The sequence below is a fragment of the Morone saxatilis genome, unplaced genomic scaffold, assembly GCF_004916995.1.
Source record: "Morone saxatilis isolate NCDOM2014 unplaced genomic scaffold, NCSU_SB_2.0 Contig16, whole genome shotgun sequence".
NCBI lineage: Eukaryota > Metazoa > Chordata > Actinopteri > Moronidae > Morone > Morone saxatilis.
The window spans coordinates 8,026,847-8,039,112 of NW_023339718.1; the positions used below are offsets into that span (position 1 = coordinate 8,026,847).

Genomic DNA, 12,266 nt, shown 5'->3' on the forward strand with positions numbered 1-12,266 from the left:
CCAGAGGAGGGATCCCTCTCCTAGGACGTACAGACAAGCAATTGTTATTGTGTGTACAGAATAGAACAACAAAAATTGCAGTATATAGAAATTATGATGACAAAATATAGATACATGTAGATTGCAAAACATAAGTAAAGAGTATGGATTGAGGAGGATGTATAACCTCAGCCACATGATCTCCCCTCCACCATGGAGACCTGGAAAAAGCACAGGTTGCACAAACATAGGCGAGGCAATGAGTAGTATAGTGGTGAAATAACAAATATACAAGTACTTTAATCTGATACACACCCTTGTCCTTTACCTGAAAATGGCAATACTGCCAGAATGCAGCATGTCAATGGTATTTAACTCAGAAAAATCATCCATGGAAAGTAACACAGCAGTTTTGAAGCAGATGAATTATGTGGAGGAGTTTCTAACCACATAGCAGCAGCATGTGAAAATCAAATTCTAGATGAGTATTACTACTGTAAGCTGATACACACAACGGCAGCCAGGTCACAATCAAGCCCCATTGCACCTGCAGGGCAACATACTTACTATACAGGAGGTGTCATACCATGGACATACACTGTCTCATACTGTCACACAGCTGCAGGTACTTGATAGACTTCCTTTACTCTAAGGGCTAAATGCAACTGCCAGTGGACCACATTATACAGGTAGCTCCAAAAGTAGAGATCCAATGGATACGGTAAACCCAGAGATACAGAGATAGAACGATAACATCTGCATTACAAACGGCAACTCTGACAACAACATAGTTTTGCTTACCCTGATCTGTTCACTTTCTTCCATCTCCCATTCAAAATAGTATTTTAAAAAATCTGCACATGTAAATCATTCTTTTGGTTCACAAAATTTACTTGTGTATAATTCATAAAATTTGTGTTATTTTCAAGGAAAAACACCTCTGGTCGATGAGCCTTTTACTAGAATTTGAAATGGCATTCCACTTTCTTATTCCCATGATCGTCTCTGGTAACCATGTTAACAAAACTGGTTTTGTTATAATAATCACACTCATTTGTGATGGCTTTATGACACAAACAAAACTGGCATCTTTCAGATTAAACTGATTTTAAAAAAGATGCACTTAAACCAGTTTTATGATCATCTGGAGGTTATGATGTTGAAGTGGTTATTCTTTTGTGTTATCCTATTATTCAGGATAACATCCAGTTTTCCCAATTTGGATGGAGTCTAAAACACAATGATCTATAATTTCTATTTTAACTTATCTGTTTATAATTTAGTTATTTTAAATTACATTCCCCAAGATGTTTCATACAGTAGTTTTCCTCATGATGTCACCTCAAGAAATTTGAAGAGAAGTCTATCTCCATGTTTTCATCATGTCAGGGGCTCTTTAAAGGAATCAGATCTCATTCTTTGACCCTCATTTACAATATCACCCTCATCTCTGTCTAGTTTTATCTTCTTACAGAATGTAGTTTTACTTTATCACCAGAGTTTAACTCCACATAGATAGTTTGACTGTCTCCAGTATATAACTAGAGTCAGTATTGCAGTGTTATCTGTTAACTATACTACTACACAGTTAAGTACAACTAATTGTCACATACAAGGGTTGTTCTATATAAAAACAAACAAACAGTTGATATACCTGTATTAACATTTAAAAATGAATTAAATGTAATGTGATTTCTGTACTTTGAACTGTATCAGACTGTATTTAAATGTTTCAACATTCATTTAATAATGAATTAATCAACAGTGCTTCAGTGATAAAATGTTTCATTGTGCAACATCAACATATTTTATCTTGAGGCATGAAAACAATTACAGAATGTATTTATGAACAAAGTAATTTCTAATCGTACACTGGTGATGGGTTCAAAATCAACGTCAAATAACAAATAATTAACTTTGATAATGAACATAGAGCCTAAATATCAGGGATACTAAACATAGGTTTATGATTATAAATCATAGCTTCATACATAATTTCACTTTCACCATAACGCTGGCCCCCAGGGGCCACTGTAGTCCCACAGGTAGGGTCTGTACTGGTAAGCTTTGCAGAAGGAGTTTATTAGTGATGATCGGACCAAATCGTCTCTCAGGCCCAGTCCCTCTGCTTTGTACACGTCCTTACAGAACTCTGATGTCTGCTGCTTTCGTTTCGTCTTGTACCTCCGGTTCTGAAACCAGATTTTCACTTGGGTCTCAGTGAGTCTTAAGGTGCTGGCCAGGTGAGCCCTCTCTGGGGCGGAGAGGTATTTCTGGTGGTTAAATTTCTTCTCCAGTTCAAGTACTTGGAAGTGTGTAAACGCAGCTCTGGAGCGCTTCTGTTTCCCTGTGGAGGAATAACTGCTGGACTCTGAGATGCTGGGATAGGATGTGTCCAGAGACTCTGTGAAATACAGAAGAGATCGGCTCATTAAGGGAGAAAAATACTCAGTAATGGTCAGAATAGTGTAAGGCTATGAAGTGGTGGTCATAACGGATCATCATAAGATAAACAACTATGACTATGAATAAAAATACTCTCAGAAAAACATTTTTTCCCCTTAAAACTATTTTTATTTATTGTATTTTATCATGCAATTATTATTATTATTATTATTATGCAACTTCTCATGATACAAACCTGCAATTTATCTCAAAAACATTTATTCCATCTTCTAAAACAATATTTTACAAATCAGAGCCAAATACACAGAATTTGTATTTGTATAACATCACATTGTTGTTATTAACAGCCTGCAGGAACTCACCTGTGTGCACTCCAAACGCTGTCTCCTGAGGGCAGAGTTGCTCTGACAGCATTTCAGATTCTTTGTTCCACTGTGAACATCTCTCTATCTTCTGTGAACAGCATTTGCCATTAAATCCTGAGCTGTCCTTAATGGAGAGAATGTCCTCTATGAGGAAGGAAGTCAGAGGTTTGACTGTGTCAGACATTTCCATCCAATAATCCACAAATCTGAGGCCTCTCAGTGCCAGTGGGCTACAGCGGGAGACGTGGTTGAAGCAGTCTTTCTCCTTACACGCTCACACAGGCTGAATTTATACAAGAGCAGGGGCGGGTTTACTCTGACTGCATCGACAAGTGAAAGAGGCGGGCCAAGTATAGTCAACTATCTGCTTCTATCTTCAGTAACTTTCATTTGTTTGCCTCTTCAGATCAACTTGATGAAGATTTATGAGATCAAACATAAAACAAACAAAAAACACACTCACATTTGATGAAAATGTACAATTTATATACTATAGACTGCACATGCCTTTAAAATATATGTACATTTCAGTCTTTTTACACAGATTTCATACTATACACGACATGAATCTAGTACAGTCTAATACGACAGCTCTTCTTCATGAAGGTTGTAATGTTCAGTTTTTGTTAAAACTATTTTAGAGATGTGTAGACTCAAATTTAGGGTCATATTGGATTGGATTGGGATTGTATTGAATTTCATTACCTTATATTGACAAAAATTGAAGTTTAATCATTCTGTGTAATGCATTATAGAGAGTTAAAATATTAAGTCTCTCTCTCTGTCTCTCTCTCTCTCTCTCTCTCTCTCTCTATATATATATATATATAATATAAATGAGATGGACAAAAATAGAAATGCATTGCATTGAAATATAATGATAATATAATTAAATATATGAGTAGCATATTGTAGTTTAATCGCATATTTTGTACACTGTATGAATTATTCAACAAAATCTGGACTAAATGGACATACAAAATGAGATAATAAACTAGTATCAGATAGGCAAACAATGTATGTTCATATAGAAAGTACTTCCCCTGCTCTAGACAATACAATACAAGTCCAGACAGAAACAATATGTGTGTAGTATAAGGGATTCTCTCTAAAATTATATGTCATAGTAGTTAAATAGATTTATGTCTAGCGTTCGGGCCCCTATCAGCTCGGTGTAGTAACCCGGTTGTCTGCAGCTATAGGGAGACAGCAGTAGGAGGGAGGAGGGGGTCAGAGTGGGGGGTCATACCTACTGGAGCACTAATGACTTCGACACATTTAGGCCGGCTCCTGAACGGACACAGTCATTGCTCTGTGGCTGTTTATTTGTTGTTCTCTGTGGTTCAGCCTGACTTTCTCCAGAGGATGAGATGTTTACCAGCACTGTCTGGGCTCCTCTGGGAGTTCATGCTTCATTTGGAAATGCGTGAATGTAGGTATGATAAACATGATCCTCTCTATGCCCCCTGGCCCTGCTGACTCCTCCAGCTTCCTTGGCACCAACCACACACTGAGAAGTCACCAACACCACCATGTCACATTGATGGGTGCTTGCATTATCGCTGCTTTAATTTGATCAAAGGGCAACAATTACACCTTCTGCTATCACATTTTGATTAATGTTAAATCCTGTGTGTGCAGTATGTACCTATATTTAAAGCCACACCGAGTGCAAAGTTTAGCCTGTTCTGGCCTGTGTTGTGATCATTTATAAAAGCCATCTGTTTTAAATGTACTGAGTTTCCTCTTAAGCATTAGCTGCTGTCTTGTCAACACAGTATTAAGATCATCAGTATGATACGTTTCACCTTGAATTCTTTGTCTGTGACCGTCTGTCTGCAAAAGTATGTTGAACTGTAAGCACAGAAAGCTTTTATCCCTTTGTCTAGACACACAGTTCTTAAAGCCCTTATGTTTATTTTTGGATCATACAGTACTGAATATGGACTAAAATATAGAAAGAGGACTTCCAATTAGAAGAACAATTCAATTTTAGCAAATTTCAGATTTTACAGAAAATTCTGAGGTTTATTTCAAGTATTGATCATTTCAAAAACACATTACACCCATGTTTGGTTGTCATCCAAACCATACTCACTTGGACGAATAAGAAAACACGTGCACTCAGTTCAATGACAAGACTGTAAACAAAGCCTTCCTAAGGCTCTATCAACCATGCTGTCATCCTCTGCCCTTATTCTGAAACAATCCAATGATTGCTCTGAGTTGAAAACATTTCCTTTCTATCTATTGTGTCCTAAGCAGTCATTGCACAGATACTTGGCTGCATAGTTCTGCATCAGATGTGACACAATAGAACCTTTGACCTTTTAGTCCGGGAAGGCATTCGTCTTCCACAGTACATGCTATGTGGTGACAGTGTTTTCTTTGAGACACCGAAAGTTGTTGTGCCATCAATCTTCTACTGTTTTGCTATTTCTTTGTCTGAGATGACGAGCAGTGAGACTTTGTTGTAACTGTAGATTTGTATCATCAGCGTGTATCATACTGCAACCTACACCTGTGTTATTGCACAAGTTCTTCACTCTGTGTATTGTATGACAAAACAAATATGTCATCAGATTGAACAGGTCAATTTGAGGTTTACAGACATATCTCAATGTCTAGTCTCCCCTTTCATTCCTACCCAGTGTCTATTTCCTTTCTCAAACCAAAATTAATCTAAAGAAGAAAAGGCCTGTTTATACGGAATGTTTGACCAAATTCATCCTGTGAGCAGAAGTTTATTTTTGGTTTGTATTTAGTGAACATTAAATGGTTCTTTATGCTTCAGCACATGATAATTATGCTGATTCACACTCTTTCTTTGCAGGAAAAACTGTACGTGTATATTTTGTTGTTATATTACAGTAATCTCATTAACTTTGGTTTGGTAATTTGGTGTATTATTCAAGAAAATACAACCTATTTGTGTGATATGTTGGCATAAATGAGTATTTTGTCATGTGAGAAATGAAATGTCTTCCACTAGAGGGAGCCTTAAAGCCACACATCCAGTCCCCACAGGGTAACAAAGCCAGCAGCCACTTCAAGCTACAGGAACAACCACACAATGAGCTATTTTACCAAAGGATTACTCAGATGAGAGTCTGATTATGCACTGTCAATAGTTATCTAGCTACACGATTGTTACAGGGTGGATGACTTTGTGAATCATTTCAGCACCGATCATAAACACCAGATTGTCATACTGGCTTTTGAAGGTTATTACATAGTCAGAGAGCTGATGTAACTGCATGAGTTCAAACCTTTTTAAGTAAACCATAATGGGTCTTTCACTGATGGCCAGACTCACGTCATCCTCTATTTAAACTGACCCTCATCACAACAGTGTAATCAAGCATCTTTATTTAGGTGTTCCGCTTTCATTCATATGTATCTCTGTGTCTCCATCTCTATCTCTGCATCTGTCTTTTTCTGTCTCTATCTGTCTGTCTCTCTAAATTACGTTCAGTTCAATTTAATATGCTTCATTGGAGTGTAACAAAGACAGTGTTGCATTAGGAAATGAGAATAAAAAGAAAAAGTTCAGAAAATCAAGAAATATAAGACATCTCTCTCAGCCCACATTCTGCCCCATTAGCACCTTTGCCCACTCTGTAATTACCACATGTGTCAGCATAACAGACCAAATCCTCAAATTGTATTTAAAATTCACACAATAAAACTTTTTTTTTACCAAATTCAATTCTCTACAAAGTGTAGTTTGTAAATGTATTTAATATTTTTTTTCATTTCTTTTAGTAATTTTTGTTTTCAAAAATGTTATCCATTTTAGGTCTTCCTTATTTTTGCATTTAAAACACACACACCCAGAACACACCCACCATTAACAAAACTGCTGCAGACTCCTTTTTTCTCTGACACACACACACACACACACACACACAGGCACACACCAATGGATTATCTGATCTCTTGAAGTGTCTCTGGTCTCCTCTCTGTCTGCAGCTTCATCCTTATCTGTGCAGAGATGCTCCTTCCCTCTCTCCTTCCAGAGGTGTTTCTCCTCCTCAGGCCCTTTTGCTTAGTGTCCATTAAAAGTTATTTAGATATTTTTTTTAATTTTTTTTGCACAATTCATTTATTTATTATTTGAACGCTGGAGTTTGTGCACCGCATGAGCCACGCAACAGTGATATACTTGTTATAACTTTAAAGATCAGGATTGTGGGACTTCTTAAAGCTTGTTTTAAAGCTTTTGGTGTGATATCTTTAATCCCTCCACTGTGGATTTAACACCACTTATGAATAAACTGCCATATAATATATCTCTTTCAGGTGCTGGACAACACGTTAAACAACCAATCAACAGCATCTAATGAAATGAAACTGAGAAATATTTGTTTTGCAGTGCAAGTGAAGTCAGTATCTGTGGCTCATCGGCTGGTGACAGGTCAGACTGGAACTGTTCCCGTTTGATTGAAAGTTTGAAAAAGTTAAAGAGCCACTCTGTCTGCGGGTTTGTTTACTAAGCAAAGCTCCGGGACAGGACAAGCTCCCCAGCCTTATCAGCGGATTTGTGAATGGGACAATAATGAGCTCAGTTTGATAGAGCAGCCCTTTCAGGTCAGATGTCACTTCACCCATTAGCTTTTTGATGGCTCTCTTTGATAAACTGCACAGACGACAGCTTCATAACCAATCACCGAAGGGTTTCTAATCAGGTATGTTGGCTTTAATTGGATGCTAAGAGGAACATTACACATTTGAACTGAAATGTCAAATCTAATATTAGTCATTATGAGGACATTAATGACATTTAAAAGCTTTCAACGTATTTGTAACATTGATATTAGGATGAAAACCCCGTTTAAAAACATATAAATAAAAATATAATAACTGTCACAAAAAGAAAAGGATTTAATATAAGACCCAGGGACGAAAATGTGTAAGCATATAAATGTATTTTGACAAATGAACTATCAGAAGCTTCTTGTAGCATATTACATTTTACATTTAAAAATCTGAATCTGAAGCTATTTAAAGTGTGACATATTTTTTTTAATCGCACAAAAATAATAAAGGACAATAAAACGTGAAACAAAGAAGCTGATTTTTAATTTGCCAACAACAGAGAACTGGCAACAGACACAAAATGTTTAATAAAAAATGTGACATGCTGAAATATTTGATAGCTTTGTACCATCCAGACCCATTTTCTATCACCAGCCTTTGACACCCTGTAATGAAGCCTGGAAATGTCCGTGGTTGAAGGGCCCCTCGCTGTTAACGTGGTAATTCGACATACTGGCTGGAGGAGACACACTGTGATAACTGCAGCCATACACGCTGCCGTTTCCATATCCAAACACGGGATTATAATGTCCAAGAGTCACATTATACGGTGCTGAGTGTGAACTTGAGCTGCAGAGCTTCCCGTCCCGCACCAGCACCGGCACCGCCACCCTCCTCGGTGCAGGTGGATACCCCGCCAGCTCCAGAGACCTGTCCTGCCTTTGGCGCTTGCATTTGTACCTCCTGTTCTGAAACCAGATTTTGACCTGTGTGGAGGTGAGTTTGAGGATGTGGGCCAGTTGCTCTCTCTCCGGGGCGGACAGGTAGCGCTGCTGCCTGAAGCGCCTCTCCAGCTCGGACACTTGGGACTGGGAGAAGAGGACCCGGGGCTTCCTGCGCTGCCTGGGTCTGTTTTTTGAGTCCTTGCCACAGTCAGGTGAACTGTCTAGACCGCTTATTTCTGCACATTAGAAAAAGAAACAGTCAAATAAAGTCAAACTTTATAAACTTCGGCTGCTAAATTTTAAATCTGTAAAATATTTGGCTTCCAAAAAAAATATTTTACACATTTAAAATACACACATGAAATAGAGAAACTTATATTTGATTTGTCTAAAATAAAATTAAAAACCTGTTGATGGAGGTGGATGTCATTTGTTTCTATTTACCAGCATTTTCTCCAGCAAAGTCAAATCTGTGATTTTATTTTCTGTAGCCTACTTTTATATCGCATTGCATTATTTCTGCAATATATTTAGGCTACACATTAAACATTAAATTTAACATTAAAAAGAAAAACAACATACTTTATACTTCTGGCACTATTTTGAAAAACAAAATTAAATAAAGCAAATATGAAAAACAACAAGATAGAATAATCTGAGTTGGAGTTAGTTAATAAAAGTTAATTTGATTATTTTGATGTTTTAAAGAAGACATTGTTTAAGACTAAATTTAAACCGTTTACAGTTTGCTACACTTCCCCTAAGTTCAAATTTGATCTATTAGTTAATAAAGACAGCTGTAGAAGAAAGAGCATGTGCTCTCCTTCTCATTAAACTGTGTTAACGTAAAATGATTTTAATTGATCCCAGTGACCAAATACTAATAATTTGTCTTGATCTGATTGTCTGCCTCTTCTTATTGATCACGTTTGGATGACGGGTGGTAAAATGTTGCAAATATATCGCCTACCCCATGTATTTATTGAAAATAAATTCTTGTTAATAATTTTTGATTGACAGATTTTAAGAAAAGGGGGAGATAAGATAAGATAAGATANCCACAATGGGGAAATTCCAAATGTGGCAGGTGGTGGTGTTTAACGCGCTCAAGGCCCCATTCCGTCTGTCGGCCTAAACCTAACCAACTATCAGCAGAGTGTAAATACCTGGAAATGGTTGAATATCATGTAAGTGTGATCTCACCCTGTTCATTTATCTCGTCTTCGGCTGCTGAGTTGTGAGTATCGAGCTTCTCCTGCATCCCAGAGACGCATGGCTCAGGCTGGGACTCATAAATGTCCCTGCTCCGGGACGCACCGTGTACGTGCCAATAATACATCGGGACAACTTGATCGGTCATCAAGAACTCGTGTTCAAAGTCATGGTGGTGCTCCAGCTTTAAAATATCCTTCACTGAAAAAGGCGTCGTGCTCGTTGAACTGGGATGCATCCCCTCCTTTTCCATTTGCCTGTAAAGTGATTTGGATCCTTTTTTTACGCGTTGCTCGAGCTGCTGGTGATGCTGCCGGACGTTTCTCTTAACTGGCTGACGAGTGAGGCCCTGGGAAGATTTTAATCATTCAAGAGTCCAGCTAAAGAGCAAGGTATAGATATATCTGTCACCCCTCTCCAGAGACACTGGCCAACACCCAGCCTCCTTTTCTTCTCACCTTACACAGGAACACCTCACATATTCACCCTGCTCTCTGTGTCGGATTTAATAAGGAGGGTTCATTAAGAAGTAAGACTGCATGAGTTGGTAATTGTATAGGGCTTCCTACAAAACTATTTGAGTTATAAACCTTTGAAAAAAAAACTACATTTAGAATGGTTGTATCATTTTTATAATTTAATCATGTGAAAGAAAGGTGTTGCATACTGATAAATGTTTATTTGTTAACAAGTGCTTTAGACTTGATTCCTTTCCTTTTTTTGTGACCTAAAATGTGTTGAAACAAACGCTTTTGCATTATTAGAGTGAAACTCTTTCAGATAAATTAACCTGTTTAAAAGGTTGGTAATTTATTCAGTGTATACCCAAACCCACGCTTCTGGTCAGCCAAGTAAGCCACTTAATCAGCATGCAGGTCCTCGGGGGTTGAGTGATCTTAGGTGATGTTGAACAGCTTTACCATCAACATTGTTTTCCTGCCACGTTATTAGTGTTCTCAGGCCACAACAAACAGTAACATTATACCTGATGTTGTGGAAGTGGAGTGGCGGCGGCGCCAGCCTGCGATGCTTGACTGAGGCCGAGATGCGCGTCCACACCGACAGGAACAAGGACAGACAAGGCCTGTCCCACTGCAGGACACAGGGAGATATATGGAGGCCACTTATGGCGCTTAGAAGTGATTAAAACTGTTGACTGGTCCTTTAGAATAACTGGAGTAATAACATATGTCATGGTTAATGGTAAATGTTTATTACAAGATTACAAACGTTTATTTGAGATCTCATGAGGATTTAAATATGTATCATGATTCCTGTTTCTCATTATTTAGAAATCACTATGAGTTTATAATTAGTTAACACTTTAAGAGATTAATGAATAGATTAACGAATGGTACTGTAACTCAAAGTAATGTATTTGTTGTTGTGATTTATTTTGACCTCATTACCATAGTAAAACTTTAGCAAAAAGACAAGACTCAAACTTACAACCTCTGAACTACGCAGCTGGTTATTTAATTTCTTATCACCTGTTGTTGCAAGTTTGGCTGATTACCAAGGGCAGGTAGATCTGTTCTTGGGCTACATTTGGGTGGAGCTCTGTTGACAGGTTGTTTAGGTCAGAGAAATCAGAAAAGAGTCGCATTGATGGAAATTGCCCTTCTCCAACGTAATTAACAAAGCAGCCAGAAAACATTCACTCTGTCCGGACAACAAGCGAAAAACACTGATGTAAGTAAACCATAGGGGGTAGTTGTTCTGTTTGCCACTAGGGGTCACCAAAGCTTCATGGGGGGATTGCAAGGCCTTCTTGATTTTATATTTTTTCGGCTTTTATGCCTTTATTTAATAGGACAGCTGGGAGGGATGACATGCAGCAAAGGGCCGCAGGTCGGATTCGAATCCTGGGCCGCTGCAGCAAGGACTCAGCCTTGGTACATGGGTCGCCAGCTCCACCCACTGAGCTAACCGGGGCTATATTTCAGCATTTGGTTCACTTCTGTGAAGAAACGTAAATGAAAAGTGAAGTAAATTGTTGTCCAGTAGAACAATGGCTGAGTGTCAGGGACAAGAAAACACTGAATTTGTCATAAAAGCTAAGTACGTATGTATGACTGTTAAAAATAATTATAAATACACAATACGGAGAACGGTATAAAAATAACAGGAAATAATCTACTCAAAATTCATCCAAATAACTAGTTTCACACAAACGTCTTGCAGTTCACTATTTGGGTTCATTGTACAGTCTTGAATATAATATGAAATATCTATAAAATATGTCACTTAAGGGTCCCTTAAGGAAAAAGATTGGGAACCACTGCTTTAGAAATCACCTAAATGCCACCAGAGGTCGCTGTTTCTGAGGTTTAATTTAAACTGGCTGCGTAGACATGGTCTAACAGAGGTTTAAGGTCTAGAGTTCAGTATTTGGATCACCATGTGAAGACATGTTTTCATCAGACAGCGGTCAGTAGCTACATCAGTCCTACACATCAACATATAAAGGATGGATGCCATGACAGCTGCCCACATTGAAGCCAAAACATCATGATGATAGTTTGTGTTTTATAGTTATGGTTATGTTAGTGTGTTTTTTTAATTTTTTATTTAATTATTATTATTTATTTAGTTATTTTGCAGAATAAGTATATATGTAGAAAGAAAAACATAGGACCAGCAATTTTTACTAGAGCAGGAGAGCCATGCAGGAACCAGGATTTTCTTTGTTTTTTGCTTGTTTTGAGAAAATAAACCTTATAAATACACAAAGTTGGAATGAACTATAAACTTCTTTTCCATGCTGCAGCAGTGGCCCGTTTAATCCTAAATTTGAATTCAGTTTGATTTAATTTCAAGT

The 12,266-nt window shown here is 37.8% G+C and overlaps 2 protein-coding genes across 2 annotated transcripts; both read right to left on the reverse strand.

Moving 5' to 3' along the window:
- Positions 1–1,937: 1,937 nt before the first annotated feature.
- On the reverse strand, positions 1,938–2,940 carry nkx3-1 (NK3 homeobox 1). Its single transcript, XM_035658986.1, has 2 exons — positions 2,748–2,940; positions 1,938–2,383 (listed from the first exon to the last, which is right to left on the reverse strand). Exons 1-2 carry the CDS (start codon positions 2,938–2,940, stop codon positions 1,983–1,985), a joined length of 594 nt encoding a protein of 197 aa, XP_035514879.1. The 3' UTR covers positions 1,938–1,982.
- A 4,996-nt stretch (positions 2,941–7,936) lies between these two features.
- On the reverse strand, positions 7,937–9,683 carry nkx2.7 (NK2 transcription factor related 7). The gene is made up of 2 exons (XM_035659003.1): positions 9,437–9,683; positions 7,937–8,469 (listed from the first exon to the last, which is right to left on the reverse strand). Exons 1-2 carry the CDS (start codon positions 9,681–9,683, stop codon positions 7,937–7,939), a joined length of 780 nt encoding a protein of 259 aa, XP_035514896.1.
- Between the last annotated feature and the right edge of the window lie 2,583 nt (positions 9,684–12,266).